Source organism: Acanthaster planci, linkage group LG02, assembly GCF_054643075.1.
Source record: "Acanthaster planci isolate LZ-2023a linkage group LG02, COTS_SCS, whole genome shotgun sequence".
NCBI lineage: Eukaryota > Metazoa > Echinodermata > Asteroidea > Valvatida > Acanthasteridae > Acanthaster > Acanthaster planci.
In genome coordinates, this window is record NC_141778.1 from 10,825,103 (window position 1) to 10,836,687 (window position 11,585).

Here is an 11,585-nt window from a genome sequence, read left to right on the forward strand (position 1 = left end):
GTATTCTTCAGTTTCACTCTCTTGAGGGCGCTGCTTGTAAAACATGCAAAAATTGATGGTGACACGAGCCAGACCCAAGACACGTTACGTGCAGTGCTGAAAATGTTGATGTTCTGCCCAACATGTGCCAATGTACTCGTTGTCGAAGAGGGGCCAAACTGCTACAGATTCGCTTGTAACACATGTCCATTTATTCACAATATAACGAGAAAGGTAGGCGTAACCAAACTCTGGAACGTCCTGTTCTGTTGCACCATCATGACCATGACATCATTCAATTCATGATTGTCTGATTGTTGTCATCGTGGGAGTATGACAACAATCATGACAACGATTGATGTCATGGTCATGATGGTGCAACAGAACAGGACGTTTCAGAGTTTGGTCCAGATTTTGACGGGCCTTGTTTTCGCACCCTTACCGACTGCGTTATGCCGCACGATGTAAATAACTTCGAATGACGTAAAAAACATGTACCTTCAGTCTTGCTGAAGATCTCTTCTCCCCGCTGACCGATGAAGTGTAAAGTTAAGGTTCTAGTGGTAAGTTGCACTCATAAGTATCTACTACATGCTAGAGTACACATAGGCCTAGCTCTACTAGTGGAGTGTTAGTATTCCTCTTTTTGGATTTTGGACGGGATCATCATACATGTACGTGTTGCTCTTGGAAGACCATATTTCGCCCATAGAGTTATTCTGAATCTCGATACAAACATTTGAAAGGAACAAGCGGCGAAAAGTTCAATTGCCGTGCGTGTGTCAAGTGAAAACGGTTGGATTTTGACAGATTGTGAAGTGAGATCATTGAAGCCCCCTCCGTTGCACATGTCGCTGTGACTTCAACGTTAGTGAATTTTGCCTGGTACTTGTGTATGTACTTTTTATATATCACACCAGGCAAAATTGTCAAGTGGTTAAGAAATAACCATTGCCCGAATTCATATGAATGATGCACTAGAGTCCTGCACACTCTCCACACACGCAATAGTTGGCCAGTCTACATGTATGATAATCATCATTTTTAATGTTTCTAAAAGCGTACAAAACCGCTTCACCCCTTCCCCCCTGCATATGCTTTGTGTTCTCGTGAAAATGATGAAAAAAAATGGATGACCCCAAAAGTGACTGTGTGGGTTTTTTACAATTACTGTAAGGCCTTCAAAATAAAAGAAAATGGATCAATATTTTGACAAAAAAGAGATTATAATAAATATTCACTAGGCCCTACATGTTGATATTACAACCGACATGTGACATCCAACAGCAAAATACTAGTTACTTTCTCATCTTGCTGAACATGTGTATGAGCCACGTGCTGCTGTCTGGGGCAAGTGTCTACAGGAACTACATGTACATTGTATTCTCCATCAATGCTTACAAAGCATTTTGGTGTGTTGTTGATGTGAATGAATCAAAGAAGCCTCGTGTGATTCCTGCACCTCAACCTGATCCAACTCATGCTCCTGCACTAGAACACAACATTGCTTCAGAGCACCACCATCACCAGTGATGATGACAGTGACTCGAAGATTAATGACAGTGACAAGTGCTGTGTTTGCACTGATTTCCACTCATTGAATTTGCAAACTCCCATCAATTTAACATCATGGGGCCATGTTCGAAAACTGCTTGCACTGGACACACATCAAGTACTATTGCAGTGTCACCCCTCTTCTGGCAAGTGATACATTTTATTGTCACACCTTGTCACACTCACAGTCTCCCATGCTTTCAACCCACAGAGGAATAAATTTTACCAATGTTGTTTCCTTCTTTTGTCAGGAGATTTCCCTGAGAAAAATATTAGTCATTTTTTCAGGGCAAGCATGTTTATTATTTTGCCAAGTAATTATGGTTAATGAAATAATTTCCACAGTAAGCACTGGAACATATTTGTTTCAGTTTTAGAAATAAATGAAAGTGTTTTCAGTTTAAAATACTCGCCAATTTATTGAGTTCATGTTTAATGAGAAGTAAACATAGGACAGTTGGAAAAAAACATAAAACACAGGGAAACTTTAGAGTTGAAAGCAAAGAAACACCTGCAATGGTTTTACCTTTATTTTGTAATTTGAAATTTAAAATCATTTCAGTATTTTGTGAGATGCCTTAAAAAAAGAGATTGAGTTTGGAAAAGACGACTTCCGACAATAAAGGATAAGATGAAGTTGCACAAGAGGCACCGCACGGCAACAAACATTTATTTCATGCATGGCTTCACTTGAGCACCGTACCTCTGGACAACCTTTGAAAACAAGCCATAGTCAGCCACGGGTGGCGCGTTCATCATCCAGTTTTGTTCGTTGTTTACAAATTACATGTAACTTAGGGAAGGTGATTAGGACAATTGATATCTTGTATTTGTTTGTATTTTTCAAATTAAAGAAAAAGCCTTATTTCCTCGAAAACTAGTCTCTGATGGATACAGGTAGTATGCTTAGGCCTGCTGCCAAGTTGTAATGTTAGCACGGTTGTGGCACATCAATCATTCATGTCAATAAGCCAATTTCCTGTTCTGTCACCATGTTGAGTTTAGCGCGCCCGCTAACTGTCTACAGCAATAACAATCACGAGCATCCATTTGCCAAACATTATGCAACGTCGTTGTCAGGAATTTGTTTCCCCGCTGTTTAGTCTTCTGAGCTTGCGCACATGAAACGTAAAAAAAGCTTATTGATTGGTCTTGGTTGAACCATGGTTGGACTACTAGCTAGCCAAAGTTGTATGCGTACTATGATGTACATGTACCATGGAGCTATACATGTACTTGTAGCTCCATGGATGTACACACGTGCCCAGGCCTGCTTGTTTATAATGCAGATCAGTACATGTAAATAAGATGCCATAGACAGTAGTGATAAATATCCCCACTTCATAAAAATAGGAAAGCACAGGAGTTCCAGACAGCTCACTTCCTCATCTTTTATTTTTCTTTCAATTTTCAGTGGCTTCACAGGTGACTTTTGAAGATCCCGGTATTTCTCTCCAGAGAAAATCACCCCTCGATACAGTCATGAGGCCCATCAGCATTTTTAAAACATTTTTTACAGTCCATTGCAAAATAGAGCAATTTGGAGGGCCCCATTTGGTTCAGTACTTTCAGAAATACAACTGGCATTGTCCTGCTCCTGGATTTCATCCACCATTTTAACAAACCACCCAGTCCACGTGCCACAAAACGCTCTAAAAACAGAGAATTTGACAGCCTGCAAATCGTGATTTGGTCTGTGCAGGCAATTTTGCACCTATTTACTGGCCTGCAACTTTAACATGCTTGAGTTGGGTGCACTCGGACAATAAGCACGATTGTGCATATTGGCATTGCACTATCGGTCAGTCCTTTCCTAAATCTCCACCTTTTTCCCCACTTTTGAAACAGTCTTCCTTAACCATGAACATGACGAATTAGGCCCTAGAGCCTAAATGCAGTTTAATGCTAAACCTAGAAAGAAAAGGTGATTTGGATTAGTTGGTGCCAGAGTCATTGGTAAATTGTGTAAAAAAATCAACAGATACATGTACCACGCAGATCAAGCAATTGTGCCCACATCATGTACTGTACATGCCTGAACTACAGATAATGGGACATGAGTCACTTCACATATCAATTACAAGTGCACAGAGGATGAATCTTAATTCCCCCCCCCCAATCATTGGTCATGGTCATTGGGGTTGTGCCTTCCTACTACGGGTAGTCTATCAATAATTTGGGCTGAGTCAATGCGAATAATTTATTATTCGAATACTCGACCTTCAATTACGTGTAGGTCGAATATCTGAATAATAGGTCGTACTGACAGGCAGAGTGTTGATGAACGAACCATGTACAATATCAGTGGCAACAACACACACAATTCACATTATAATCAACATAATAGCTTCTCACATCTGGGAGTATCTCCAGCCACGATTTAGCAAGATTTAGGAGACAAACAACACTTCTTGTCCTGTTGAAAATTTATATCCCTTTGAAATTGTTTAATGAATAAGTTACTTTTTGAATCGTAATATTTATGTCCCTTTTCAGTTGAATTTGCTTTTAAAAAGCCTCCATATTGCAATATTTCTCATTTAAAACGAAAGAAAATTCTCCCTTTTCATGAATTTTGCATTTGAATATTCATACTCAGAAAATAATATTTGAATATCCAATAATTGATTGAATATGTTTCGAGTGTGTATCCTGTGTTTGCACATTATCCGGCGTCAAGTGGTTAAGACAGTAGACCCCAGTTTTACCCTTTTTTTCCATTCTTGCCTAGATCTCCAGCAAAAAGTTTCCTCGTTTGAAGGAAGTAGATGATGTCCTGGGTGGAGCAGCAGCTTGGGAGAATGTGGATTCTACAGAAGGTATATACCCCTCGTAAACAATATACATGTACCCCCCGAAAAAAACATTAAAGAAACCACACACATTGGTGTCATTAGTATGTGGGAGAGGGGGAAGCAATGACTTACAGCCAACAGACAAGTCACGGTGGAAGGGGTCATTCTTGGGATTTTTTTTTTCAAGCAAAGTGCCAATTTTTTTTCCCCCAGCTTCACTTCCCTCCCCTCGTGATGGTCCTACAGCTTCCATTTGTACATGTACATTGTTTTGTATTACTATTGTAGTAACGGCCCCCTGAACCTTAACTGTGTGCAAACAACCACATGGATTATGATGTGGATTATCATGTGGATTATGACTTGATGGGTGGCACACTAGACTGTACGTGTACATAATTTGTGCAGTGCATGAGGATATTTTTCCTACCAGCGTGGTACATCAGTGTTTACTCGAGCTGATTTTATATCGAAGACAGGAAACGCCTCCTTTTGAGGGAGAAACTGGACAAGTTTTCTCCCTGCACGGCACTCTACATGATATGTATATAATCTCGACTGATATCGATACTCAACCCTGGCGCTCAGGCCAATATGAGAACGAGGTACATGTATATATATCCCTCCAGTGAGTGATCGTCACATTTGCCAGAGAACTCTACTATCTCACCCTTACAGAAAAATGTCCCAAATGTGAACATCCGAGGGCTTACTTCATGCAGATTCAGACGCGCTCTGCCGACGAGCCAATGACCACCTTCTACAAATGTTGTAGCCCAGACTGTGGGCACAGGTGGCGGGATTGAGTGCATCGTTTGTCTTTTGAAACTGTGTGTTTAGTTTTCTTTTATGGGTGCATATATTGTAACTTACAAATGTAGGGATGCCAGATCAGAAAATTCTTGCACAATTGGGTGACTACCTACCAGAAGAGCCTTGTCTATGGGCTGGTTGCTACATGTAGGTGTGAATTCAAGACTTCTAAGTAATACGACATGGTCTTCAAGGAAAGAATTTGTAGAATGGGGGACTGTATGTAAAAAGACATTCAATTTAAATGCTTGCTGAAATGTGCATTAAAATCAGTACTCATTGAAACCACACCATCATTTCTACTTGTATACTACAATCATTTTCATTCTAAAAAGAAACCTTACAAACTTAATGCCTTCTTAAGACTTAAAGGTTTTCATGGTGAAAGAACTATATGAGGAAAAAAAAAGAAAACAAAAAAACCAAAACGATTGCGGTTACACCATGGATCAATCTCTTTCTTGAGTATGTGTGGTTCTGAGAAGAACCAGGGAATAACTCGACGTTTCAAACAGTGTAATGCCTTCTTGGCTGATTATATTGATGACAAACGGCTTCATTCAAATCTTATTCCAGGTAAACATAACTTAAATGTTGATAAACGGATTCTTCCAATTACCCCAGATAGCATTTATCTGTCGGTAAATCATCTTATCAGACAGACATGATCTTATTTAATAGTCTCCGGAATCCAGTCGCCGGCAAACAAAACTATTGATCAGATGACTAATCACTACTCGCCTGACTGATAATTGACGAATGGATGTAGGTCTGCCTGTGAAAGTTTGTGGGGGTTTTTTTTGGTTGCTTCGCTGAAGAATGCAGCGTCATGTTTTGAAGATTTATCTGAAGCAAACGTTGAGACAGATAAATATGTGCACGTATCTGAGGAGTATTTTGAATGGTGGTATGTGCCATAAAAAACACAAGATAGACATGAACACCTGTGTGATACTCATGAATAAACAACAGAAATTGCGCATCTCGTTGGCAAACATGTAACAGAAATAGATGCAGGTTGAAATTCCAGGGCCTTGTGGATACCTCATGCCCATAGATTTAACCGAGCTTCATTCTGTTTGCCCGTCATCAAATTTGGCGAGAATGGACTTGCTTTGGAAGAAAAAGTCATTGTGAGCGGCTTGATGATTGGTAGTAGGCTTATTAGCTTTAAATTGGGAGAATACGGTCGTTTCACAATAGTGCGCCTCCAAGAGTTTGCAATGCGTTGACTAATCACAGTGCGCGAAATCTGTCTCCCGAATGCGCTTTAGAAAGGGTCGACAGATTTCACGCACTGTGATTGGTCAACGCGTTGCAAACTCTTGGCGGCGCAATATTATGAATCGCCTGTCTTGGACATTAAGGAATAATGAATGCATGTGTTTCATTCGCGTAAGTGTAGGTCCGGTATATTTTGTCGTAGGTTTTTGTTTTGGTTTTGCTTATTGTTTTATTTATTTTATTTACAGTTTCAGAATTGATGCCGTATGACAAAAGCAGAAATGCCACTTAATAGCCTACATATGTATATATACTGCCAAAGAGGAGCCTTTATTAAACAATAACTAACAAGAAGCTCGTAGACTTGTATTGGTAAAGTGTGTTTATACAATTAAATACATTTACATCAAATTGAAATGATGTGATTTTCCACTAAACTGTTTTTTTACCATAACTTTCACAATACCTGAATTTACGACATTTCAAGACGAGATGTAAGTTTTTCAGTTACGGGTTTTGCCCGTACCAAACGTAGATTCATAAACACTGTATGTAACACTCTGTGCTTGTCCAAGAGCTTGTGATAGACTTCACAAGCTTAAAATTAACATCTCCCCAGCGTAAAGTGCATCTTGAAATACTTTGCAGTACCCGCTGCTATGTGTTTCTTCCTCCATGGTCTGACTCGGACCCTCGTCTGACTCGGAGTGGTTAAGACGTCTGCACTAATGAGCAAGAGGTAAGCTCGTGAATTTTTTGGCGAGCTGTCGGCCAAGCACCGAGTACATGTATACAGTGTTTATGAATATACGTCAGGTAAGGGCAAAACCCGTAATTAACATTTACGACATTTTGTTTGAGTCTGCTTTTAAAGTTTACAAGACATTACATGCATGCACCAGTGAGTAGGATCCGTTGATAAGGGAATAGATATGTGCTTGGCCGGTCTTAAACGTGCGTTTAAGACTGACTCAGGGGAATGGACGCTACTAATGTCCGAGCCGCAGCGTTTAGAGTGCTCCACATGACGGAGTTATGCGGTTGTTCGTTCAGAGACCTTGATGTTCATTAAAACCTAACCCCCAGGGTGTATGTAAAATCGTATTGAAATAGGAGGATTTGGGACTGTTAGGGTTAAGGTACCGAGTTTGCCGTAAAGGCCGTATCAATAGGGCCTAATGCACAGAGTCCGCCTGGCGTCCTCAATGTCGCGCTTCCGTGCAACTTCTCGATGGTGTTTTACGAAGGGGCTTTCAGAAGAATTAAACATGGACTAGTTTCGATTCAAGGATGGTGAGTGTAAGTCACTCTGTACATCTGTGAACTTAGGAATGAATAAGATGGAAGTCCTTCACGTCTGTGAAGCGCAGGTCTCAGTCGTTGGTCCGACGACAAAAATCCTGACAGGAGTTAGTAAACCATTACTGTGCCTGTTCCATTTGCCTTCCCAGCGTCAGATTAAAAACCCGTTTCTTGCTTTTCAACAGTCGACAGCAGGCATGTCTTATTTTTTGGTTCATCCACGCATAGAGAATCGGGTTGATAGCCACTGTTGTGGACAGTATGAACATTCCGAAGCGTGCTCCTTGGAAGAGCATGGGGGAAGTTACGCCGAACAAGTAGACGATGGATATGGGAATGTATGAGTACGAACATTTTGAGGAGTCTGATTTCATCTTTAGTGATGCCGGAGGCATTGGGTCTATTTTGGCAAGAGAGTTGATGTTGATCGTTCGTACAGGGTCCCGTCGATACGGCCCGGCCGACGCGTCGTCTACTGGCCCGGATCACTAGCAGTACACGAAAATACTGCACGGGGACAATGATCAACACAGACACCACAAAGATGCAGATAAACACCATAACGAAGTAGTAGGTGGTGGGGTCCAACGGATTGAAAACGCAGCATGAGAAAGCTGGCAAGTACTGGATATCCACCTCAATGGCGAACTCCGAGAACAACGCCACCAGCAGACTTTCCAGCCAGAAGACAAGCACAGCAAAGATTATCTGTTTGCGGCCGCAGAAGCGGCTGTAAGTTCCAGAGGACTTGGCCACAAGGAAATAACGGTTGGTGGCAACGGCGGCCAAGGTAAGTAAAGACACCTCCCAGAGAATTAGGGAGAATTTGGCTTTGAACCGACACACCTTGGAACTGAGAGGCCAGCCCTCGGCAAGGATGGCTAGGACGTAAAAGGGGACAGTGAAGACGGACAGCAGGAGGTCCGACATACTGAGGTTGAGCACGAAGGCGTTATGGGAAGTGTGGAGCTCAGGCGTCTTGGCAATGGATATGATAACAAGAAGATTCCCGATGATACCTAAGATGTCGGCGATTATGACCGTCGTGCCATGAAGCGCACGAAGTGGAACAGACAGATGGCTGACTGGGAGAATGGTACTGTTAGCCTCCATGGCAGTTGGGTTATTTGAATTAAACGTCCAGTTGTCGGTTTGTAACTCAATCTGCGACTTTCAGAGTAGCTCAGGCACAGAACGACTGAGTCCTCTAGACTGTTAATCGCATCTGGATTGTTTCACGCTGGTATGTGAACATTTGGAACTCTTTCATGATATTTGTGTGCAACACAGCTTTATCCTATCTAGACAAACTGAGCAGATTGTGTTCACAGTGCACTGGTTGTACAACTTGTAATACGTTTGGGAAGACCGCCTAACAAAATGCACAGCGTTGGTGATATCAAAGGGACATGAATCCTTCCCGTTAAAAGCAGTCACCAAAGTAGGGCATTATTGAGCGATCGATGAAGCTCCAGAAAGAAAAAACATGTACTTGATTAAAGAAATGTTACAAGTTGTACATATCCGTCATCCGTCGCCAAATAGTCGGCAAAAACTTCATACCAAGATTTTTTCTTGCCTATTTAAATGGGAGGGAGCTCGCCGCAGTTAAAAAGTCAAAAGATTTTACTACGTCGTCCTCGTATACGTAGCTGGTGTCTGTGGTTGTTTCTTAACTTGAGAAGAAACGCACTTCCGCGCTCTGTTAAAGTTTCACAGGATCTGTCTAAATTAATGAGTATCTGAGTCGTATGCTCTCAGATTTTTTTGGGCGGAGCATATGTCGTATATTTCTGCGGGGAGAAGCGTTCGCTGATTGATGTACATTTAGGCCTACAGTGGTAAGCATTTGCGCATCAAATTGGTGATGTATCATCTGTGCTATTAAAGTTCGACTCTGATTAAGGATCGCCGTCCTGGTAATTTCGAGCTGTCCACTTTGTACTGAGTTGACAAGAGTGGTGACACCCAGAAACAAATGAACCAACTCCGCTCAGTGACCCTGTGATCGTCTACGAAGTCATTGGCCTAAGTATTTTGGAACCGGTAGATTTCACATCAAGACTACTGTAGACCACGCTTCTTGATGATTTCGCTCCTTGAAAGTTCCATTGGGGAGAGTAAGATTTTCGGAAAACGTACGGTAGCACTGTGCCCATTGTCTTTCGTTAGAGGTTTATCGCTCAAAGGGAGCAATTGGTGTTCTCAATATCTTGTACAGACGTCATTAGCGACAGATTGGGTGACGTGGAGGAACTCCTGTCGCATTTAATCTGTCATTTTCAACCTGATTAATTACGTCAGCGAAATTAAGCGGCCGGTACGATGTCAGGAAGAACGCCGCTTCATTAGTCTGTGCACGGGATAGACATTAACGAACATCAGCGAGTAATCTGTGGAGTTTTGCATCGTGGGTGTATAAGGAATCAAGTAAACTAACAAATTCAGGCTGCCATAATTCGTCAACCAGCTGCTAGGAAAAGTGCAGGGGCGATATCCCTGCAGCATGGAAAATTCAGCTGGGTACATTGTGGGTCATTTGCCCGGGCCATTGCGCGTGCTTCATGGTACAGCGGTTATTGTCACTGATGTCTTGGGTATCACCGGCAATCTTCTGGTCATCATCTTGATTGTGACCACGTCCAAGCTCCGGACCTCCCACAACGCCTTCGTGTGTAATCACAGTCTGGTCAACCTCCTGTTGTCCATCGTCTTCTTGCCCTTTTACGCCGTGGCTGTCCTGGCAGGGAAGTGGCCCGAGGCCCTAGACCCGATCCTTTGTCGATTCAGCGCCCATTTCTCAGCCCTATTGTGGCACGTGTCTCTGATCAACCACTGCGCTCTTGCGATCAACAGGTACCTTCTCGTGGGAAAATCACCCGCTGTTTACGACAAATACTGTGGGAGGAAACCAATTGCCTTCGTTCTGCTATCTACGTGGTTTCTTGCTGTCGCGGTAGCTGTCATCTTTCACGTTAAGTTTGAGTCTCAATACCAGCCCCTCTTTTCCTTCTGTATTACCAACGTTGACCCTGGTTCCCGTCTCATTGTTACTGTGATCTCGAGCATAACAGTTGTGACCGGCATGATCGTGATACCTGTGCAGTACTACCGGATATTCCGTGTGGTGCGGGCGAGCGGGCGACAGTTTCTTAGACCAACCGCAATGGTACCCGTCGCCTTGGCCGAGACAGCATTGCCACGTCGGGGTCCACACCCAAGGTCTTCGGCTTCCCGGTCTGTCACAAAAGAAGAGATCCGACTCATCAAGATGTCAGTGATTGTGACGCTCGTCTACCTGCTTTCGTATGTGCCAATATCCGTCATTTCCATGATCGGTATGTACAATCCGGTTGTTTTTCGAGGGGCACGGCTTGGGGTGTTCATCCTGTCGTTAACGCCGGCCGTTGATCCAGTAATCTATGCCTGGATGAACAGAAATATCAGAAAAGCCTGTTGTCGAGTCATCAGGTGTCAGCAACTAGCGCATGCAGCACGACGTCGGTAGGTTGGAGGACCCTTTAATTGGTAAGGAAACCAGCATCTATATAATTATGTATGGTTTCGTGCACAAGTACCCCTCACCAGTTACAAGGAGAGAGGTGAGACTGACATTTAAACACCATTGTCGGCGTTCACGCTTAGTGCGTGGGCTCTATATATGTGATGGCCATTTGGGGTCGTGCTCCACGAATCTGCTTCATGTATTCAACACTGAGATAGGGAGGAGCCTGATTGTTTCTTTGTAGCCTCACTTTAAAAACACTGTTCATTTAAACAATAAGGTATCATGACTTCTTGCCCGTGATTTGGAGCTGTACACAGAGATGCTTTACAAGGACGGCCTCTTTTTCGATTCAAGATGGCAAACTCTTCTAAAGGTTAGCATGCGGAAACCCTATTGCCGGATACATGTAC

At 42.6% G+C, this 11,585-nt stretch overlaps 2 protein-coding genes and 1 pseudogene across 3 annotated transcripts; 2 read left to right on the forward strand and 1 right to left on the reverse strand.

Annotated features, from left to right (window-relative positions):
* Positions 1 to 20: 20 nt before the first annotated feature.
* On the forward strand, positions 21 to 6,782 carry polr3k (RNA polymerase III subunit K). 2 transcript variants are annotated; one of them, XM_022233232.2, is made up of 3 exons: positions 21 to 213; positions 4,265 to 4,352; positions 5,007 to 6,782. In XM_022233232.2, the coding sequence occupies exons 1-3, from the start codon at positions 103 to 105 to the stop codon at positions 5,132 to 5,134; spliced, it is 327 nt and encodes a 108-aa protein (XP_022088924.1). In that variant the 5' UTR covers positions 21 to 102; the 3' UTR covers positions 5,135 to 6,782. The 2 variants fall into 2 exon arrangements, with proteins under 2 accessions (XP_022088924.1, XP_086988800.1); XM_087132674.1 differs by lacking the exon at positions 21 to 213 and adding an exon at positions 341 to 542.
* LOC110978319 (melatonin receptor type 1B-like) lies at positions 6,671 to 8,780 on the reverse strand (annotated as a pseudogene).
* Positions 8,781 to 10,173: 1,393 nt separating this feature from the next.
* Positions 10,174 to 11,175, forward strand: LOC110978320 (alpha-1D adrenergic receptor-like). Its single transcript, XM_022233230.2, has one exon. It carries the CDS (start codon positions 10,174 to 10,176, stop codon positions 11,173 to 11,175), a length of 1,002 nt encoding a protein of 333 aa, XP_022088922.2.
* Positions 11,176 to 11,585: the final 410 nt, after the last annotated feature.

Excerpts from the sequence above, each read along its gene's own strand:
- polr3k (XM_022233232.2), top strand. The coding sequence starts at position 103 with ATGTTGATGTTCTGCCCAACATGTGCCAATGTACTCGTTGTCGAAGAG. Across the intron at positions 214-4,264 it reads TTCACAATATAACGAGAAAG|ATCTCCAGCAAAAAGTTTCC; the intron begins GTAGGCGTAACC and ends ATTCTTGCCTAG. Across the intron at positions 4,353-5,006 it reads GAATGTGGATTCTACAGAAG|AAAAATGTCCCAAATGTGAA; the intron begins GTATATACCCCT and ends TCACCCTTACAG.
- LOC110978320 (XM_022233230.2), top strand. The coding sequence starts at position 10,174 with ATGGAAAATTCAGCTGGGTACATTGTGGGTCATTTGCCCGGGCCATTG.